This window comes from Neopelma chrysocephalum, unplaced genomic scaffold, assembly GCF_003984885.1.
Source record: "Neopelma chrysocephalum unplaced genomic scaffold, ASM398488v2 Primary Assembly neopelma1_96491, whole genome shotgun sequence".
Classification (NCBI taxonomy): domain Eukaryota; kingdom Metazoa; phylum Chordata; class Aves; order Passeriformes; family Pipridae; genus Neopelma; species Neopelma chrysocephalum.
In genome coordinates, this window is record NW_020925137.1 from 50,187 (window position 1) to 56,067 (window position 5,881).

The 5,881-nt window shown below is 61.7% G+C and overlaps 1 protein-coding gene across 1 annotated transcript in view; it reads left to right on the forward strand.

Annotated features, from left to right (window-relative positions):
- Positions 1-5,881, forward strand: part of LOC113981350 (1-phosphatidylinositol 4,5-bisphosphate phosphodiesterase gamma-1-like) — a gene marked incomplete at its 3' end in the record, with an annotated part of 28,217 nt that overhangs the window by 12,910 nt on the left and 9,426 nt on the right. The window contains exons 9-21 of the mRNA XM_027708698.1: positions 585-657; positions 743-844; positions 936-1,054; positions 1,798-1,883; positions 2,695-2,815; positions 2,911-3,079; positions 3,329-3,448; positions 3,617-3,724; positions 3,814-4,001; positions 4,163-4,363; positions 4,462-4,581; positions 4,743-4,926; positions 5,387-5,464. Coding sequence (XP_027564499.1) covers positions 585-657; positions 743-844; positions 936-1,054; positions 1,798-1,883; positions 2,695-2,815; positions 2,911-3,079; positions 3,329-3,448; positions 3,617-3,724; positions 3,814-4,001; positions 4,163-4,363; positions 4,462-4,581; positions 4,743-4,926; positions 5,387-5,464 — 1,669 coding nt within the window. The remainder of the gene's footprint in view (positions 1-584; positions 658-742; positions 845-935; positions 1,055-1,797; positions 1,884-2,694; positions 2,816-2,910; positions 3,080-3,328; positions 3,449-3,616; positions 3,725-3,813; positions 4,002-4,162; positions 4,364-4,461; positions 4,582-4,742; positions 4,927-5,386; positions 5,465-5,881) is intronic.

Sequence of the window (5,881 nt, forward strand, 5' to 3'; positions counted from 1 at the left end):
GGGGATGGGAATGGGAGTGGGGATGGGAGCAGGGATGAGAAGAGATGAGAGTGGAGTTGGAGTGGAGATTGGAGTGGGAATGGGAGGGGAGCGGGATCAGAGATAGAGGGGTTGAGAGCAGGGATGGGAGTGAGGATTCGAGCAGGGATGGAAGAGGGGATGAGAGCGGGGATTGAAACAGGGATAGGAGCAGGGATGGAAGCAGGGGTGGGAGAAGAGGTGGAAGTGGAGATGGGAACAGGAATGTGAGGGGTGTGGGAGCAGGGATGGAAGTGGGGCTGAGAGCAGGGATGAGAGGAGGGATGAATGGACAGAGGAGTCGAGGTGGGAGTGGGAATGAGGGGAGCGAAGATGGGAGCAGGGATAGGAACAAGGATGGACGGAAGTGGATGAGGTTGCCAGGGATGTAGGGACATTCCGCCCTGCCCTCCCCGTATCCTCGGACAACGCTGCACACTCCTGGTGGGAATGGGGCAGGAATAGGGGAGCTGAGCTGCAGGTGGGCCCTGGCAGCCTTGACTCTCCCATGGGATCCATCCCAACTCCTTCTCCCGCTTCTCACTGGTGGCTGATCCGTGTCCCAGGAACGTGGACCGCCCCGAGCTGTGCCAGGTCTCCCTCTATGACTTCCAGAAGTTCCTGCTGCACGACCAGAAGGTGGGATTTCTTCGAGACCCTTGTGGCCTCGGGGCCTCCCGTGGGATGCTCCGGCCCCGTAACGACATCCACGTTTGTCTCCCAGGAATCCTGGGCCAGCGACGTGGGCATGGTGCGGGAATACATGTGCACCTACCTCCGGGAGAGCTCCGGCGAGGCGTCGGATCCCTCCTTCCAGCTGGATGAGGTGGGTGCCCCCCACCCAGAACCCACCCAAAGGTGTCTCCGTGGCCCTGCCAGGCTCTGACCTCTCTGCTTTCCACCCCCTGCTTTCCCAGTTCCTCACGTACCTCTTCTCCAAGGAAAACATGGTGATGGACGCCAAGTACGAGCGCGTGGTGCCCGAGGAGATGAACCACCCCCTGTCCCAGTACTGGATCTCCTCCTCCCACAACACGTGAGGACGGGCTGGGATTTCCTCAGGGGACCTGGGAGTTTGGATTGACAGGAAGCTGAACATGAGCCAGAGTGTGCCCAGGTGGCCAAGAAGGCCAATGGATCCTGGCCTGGATTAGGATCAGTGTGGCAGCAGGAGCAGGGAAGGGATTCTTCCCCTGTGAGTCCTCACCTCCAGTGCTGTGTCCAGCTCTGGGCCCTCAGCTCAGGAAGGCCATGGAGGGGCTGGAGCAGGTGGAGAGAAGAGCAACGAGGCTGGGGAAGGGTCTGGAGCCCAATTCCCATGAGGAGAGGCTGAGGGATCTGTGGGAGCTCAGCCTGGAGAGGAGGAGGCTCAGGGGAGACCTCCTCACTTTCTGCAACTCCCTGACAGGAGGGGGGAGCCAAGGGGGGGTCGGTCTCTTCTCCCAAGAACCAGCAGTAGGACACAAGGGCTCGGTCTGCAGCTGTGCCAGGGGAGGTTTAGGTTGGATATTGGGAAGGAATTCTTTCCAGAGAGAGGGATTAACCATTGGAATGGGCTGCCCAGGGAGGGGATGGAGTCACCATCCCTGGAGGTGTTTAAGGTGAGACTGGATGTGGCCTCAGTGCCATGGGCTGGGAACCACGGCGGGGTTGGATCAAGGGTTGGACTTGATGATCTCGGAGGTGCTTTCCAAGCCAGCTGATTCTATGATTCTATGATTGACTCTGTGACATCCAGGAGTGTCCCACCCCCCCCAACTGCTCCCTGTCTGTCCTCAGGTACCTGACAGGGGATCAGTTCTCCAGCGAGTCCTCCCTGGAAGCGTACGCGCGGTGCCTGCGGATGGGCTGCCGCTGCATCGAGTGTGAGTGTCCCCAGCACTTCCCAGGGAGGCTGGAATTCCACCCCAGCACCTCCCAGGGATGCTGGAATTCCCCCCCCAGTGCTTCCCAGGAATCCTGGAGCCCCCCCAGCACCTCACAGGGATGCTGGAATTCCACCCCAGCACGTCACAGGGATGCTGGAATTCCACCCCAGCACTTCCCAGGAATGCTGGATTCTCCCCAGCACCTCACAGGGATGCTGGAATTCCACCCCAACACCTCACAGGGATACTGGAACCCCCCCAGCACCTCACAGGGATGCTGGAATTCCACCCCAGCACTTCCCAGGGATGCTGGAACCACTCCAGTTCCTCACAGGGAGGCTGGAAACCCCCAGCACCTCACAGGGATGCTGGAATTCCACCCCAGCACTTCTCAGGGATGCTGGAACCCCCACAGCACCTCACGGGGATGCTGGAATTCCACCCCAGCGCCTCCCAGGGATGCTGGAATTCCACCCCAGCTTCCCAGGGATGCTGGAACCACTCCAGTTCCTCACAGGGATGCTGGAATTCCACCCCAGCGCTTCCCAGGGATGCTGGAACCACCCCAGTACCTCCCAGGGATGCTGGAATTCCACCCCAGCGCTTCCCAGGGATGCTGGAACCCCCCCAGCACCTCCCAGGGATGCTGGAACCACCCCCAGCACCTCCTGTCACATCCCTGACCACCTCCTGCTCCCATCCCACGGCACCAGAGCGGCACCAGAGCGGGGAGTCTTCCATGTCCTTTGGGGGACCCCAACCCTGCTCCCCAGTGCCGGGGTGTTAACTGGGATGTCTTCCCACCCAGTGGACTGCTGGGACGGCCCGGATGATCTCCCCATCATCTACCACGGCCACACGCTCACCTCCAAGATCAAGTTCCTGGACGTGCTGCACACCATCAAGGAACACGCCTTCGTCACCTCCGAGTAAGCCCCGGCTCCTCCCACGGCTCCCAAATCCCGGCAGCACCACCATTCCCACCATTCCCACCATTCCCACCATTCCCGCCCTCCTCCTGCAGGTTCCCCATCATCCTGTCCATCGAGGACCACTGCAGCATCGTGCAGCAGCGGAACATGGCCTCCCACTTCAAGAAGGTCTTCGGGGACATGCTCCTCACCAAGCCCGTGGACATCAACGCCGACGAGCTGCCCTCGCCCACCCAGCTCAAGAAGAAGATCCTGATCAAGGTGCGCCCCCGAAATCCCGCTTGGCAGGAGGGATGGGGTGGGAGGGGTGGGGATTCTCCCAAATCTTGGGATTCAAGAGTGATATCCCTCCGTGATGTCCCTCCAGACACCTCTCCGATGTTCTACACCGAGAGGTGGCCGAGGGGAATGGGGGGGGTGGTGGGAAGGGACCTGTGGGAGTTTGATCCCGAGGGTTGGGAGCTCGGTGTGCCCGCGGCCACCGTGTCCCACCCCCTGGGCGCTCCCCAGCACAAGAAGCTGGTCGAAGGGAACCTGTACGAGGAGGTGTCCACCGCCAGCTACTCGGAGAACGACATCAGCAACTCCATCAAGAACGGGATCCTCTACCTCGAAGACCCCATTGACCACGTAAGGGAGGAGCTGAGCGGGGCCTGTCGGACCCCTGGGTTTGGGATGGGAATGGAATGGGCTCTCCTAGACCTGGGGAGCGGGAGGGAGCAGAGACCCCGTGTCAAAGCTCCATCCTTCCACGTGATCCTTCTCCTCACCCCGGGAACGCTCTTCCTCCTTCCCCAGACCTGGAGCCCTCATTATTTCGTCCTGACGAGCAACAAGATCTACTACTCGGAAGAGACCTCCCGCTACCAGTTCAACGAGGACGAGGAGGAGGTGGAGCAGAAGGAGGTGCGTGAGGGGCGAGGGGAGAACTCCACGGGGGGGGCAGGGAGGCAGAGGGTGGCACAAAACCTCTTTTGGGGGGGGTGACCCCGCAGGAGTTCAACAACAACGAGCTGCACTTCACGGAGAAGTGGTTCCACGGGAAGCTGGGCGGGGGCCGGGACGGGCGGCAGATCGCGGAGAAGCTGCTGCACGAGTATTGCACCGAGACGGGCGGCAAGGACGGCACCTTCCTGGTGCGCGAGAGTGAGACCTTCGTGGGCGACTACACCCTCTCCTTCTGGTAGGAGCTCCGGAGAGGTGGGATCCCGCCATTCTCGAGCCGCTCTGGCTGTCCCACCCGGATAACCTTCTGGTCAACGCCCGGTTTGGTGGCCGGAATGGCTTTTCCAGGGGGGAAACGCCGCCTTTTTTTGACCTGCCTTTCTCCCCCCGCCGCGCCAGGAGGTCCAGCCGGGTGCAGCACTGCCGGATCCACTCGCGGCAGGAGGCCGGGGCCACCAAGTTCTACCTGACGGACAACCTGGTCTTCGACAGCCTCTACAGCCTCATCTGCCACTACCGGGAGGTGCCGCTGCGCTGCAACGAGTTCGAGATGCGCCTCACCGACCCCGTCCCGCAGCCCAACGCCCACGAGAGCAAAGAGTGAGGAGTGGTTCCCCCCACCCCCCTGGCGCCAGGCGCCCTCCGGGGCGCGGGGACGCTGGTGGCAGCCCCCCCGTGCCCGCCTTCTGCCCGGCCAGGTGGTACCACGCCAGCCTGACGCGCCTGCAGGCCGAGCACATGCTGATGCGGGTGCCGCGCGACGGAGCCTTCCTGGTGCGCAAGCGCGGCGAGCCCAACTCCTACGCCATCTCCTTCCGGTGAGTGTGGCCACCACCAGGCCTCCCGGGCTCGACTCGGGTCTGTTGAGACCTCAGGATGCACGAAACCCTCCCCACGGGGACGTCCTCGGGGTGGTCCCCGCGGTGGAGCCGGGATCCGGCCCTCCTCACACGTCCCTCGCCTCGTGTCCTGGCTCCAGGGCGGAGGGGAAGATCAAGCACTGCCGGATCCAGCAGGAGGGGAGGCTCTTCATGCTGGGCAGCTCAGCCGAGTTCGAGAGCCTGGTGGACCTCATCAGCTACTACGAGAAGCACCCGCTGTACCGCAAGATGAAGCTGCGCTACCCCATCAACGAGGAGACCCTGGAGAAGATGGGCACCACCGTGAGTGCTCCCGGCACGGGGGGGTCCTGGAGAGAAGGTTCAGTGCCCTTGTACCTGGCTCCACCACCCTCCAGAATTCCGGGGGAAACCCAAGCAGAACCGACCAAGCTCGTTCCGCTCACCCCCCGTAACTCCCTTCCAACAAGTTTAGGTTGGACATGGGGAAGAAGTTCTTTCCAGGGAGAGAGATCAGACCTTGGAATGGGCTACCCAGGGAGGGGGTGCAGTCCCTGTCCCTGGGGGTGTTGAAGCAGAGCCTGGACTTGGCACTCGGTGCCACGTTCTGGGTGCCAAGGTGGGCTTGGGTCTCCCAATGATCTCAGGGGTCTTTTCCAACTCGATTCATTCCGTGAGTCGCAAAGGGATTTTAGGTCCTCCCCCAACCCCCTCGTATCCAACCACACGCCCCTGTAGCCCCTGCCCGGACCCTGGTGACCCCCTCGGGAATTTCTCCTGGCAGGAGCTGGACTATGGAGCCCTGTACGAGGTGCGGACCCCCCACTTCTACGTGGAGGCCAACAAGATGCCCATGGCCAGGGTAAGGGGCCGAGGTGGGGACCTGGGAGGTGGAGGGGGGTGGGACACGATGATTCCAGAGCTGGGGTTCGGGGGTGGTCCCTCCCCAGACCCACCACGTCTCCCACCACCACCGACCGGAGACATGGGGAAGTTTTGCCACATTTTTGGGACCCTCAAGTGATGCTGGAGCTGGATCCCTTTGCACTGGGGAACCCCAACAAAGCAGGTTTAGGGTCAGTTCCCAGAAGGTGCATTTTCCGTCCTTGGAGGTTTTTGGAACTGGGTTGGTCTCAGAGTTGACCCAATCTCTACCCTTGGAGGTTTTTGATATGAGCTGATCCTGGAGCTGCCACAATCTCCATCCTTGGAGGTTTTTGGGACTGGACTGGTCCTGGAGCTGCCACAATCTCCATCCTTGGAGGTTTTTGGGACTGGA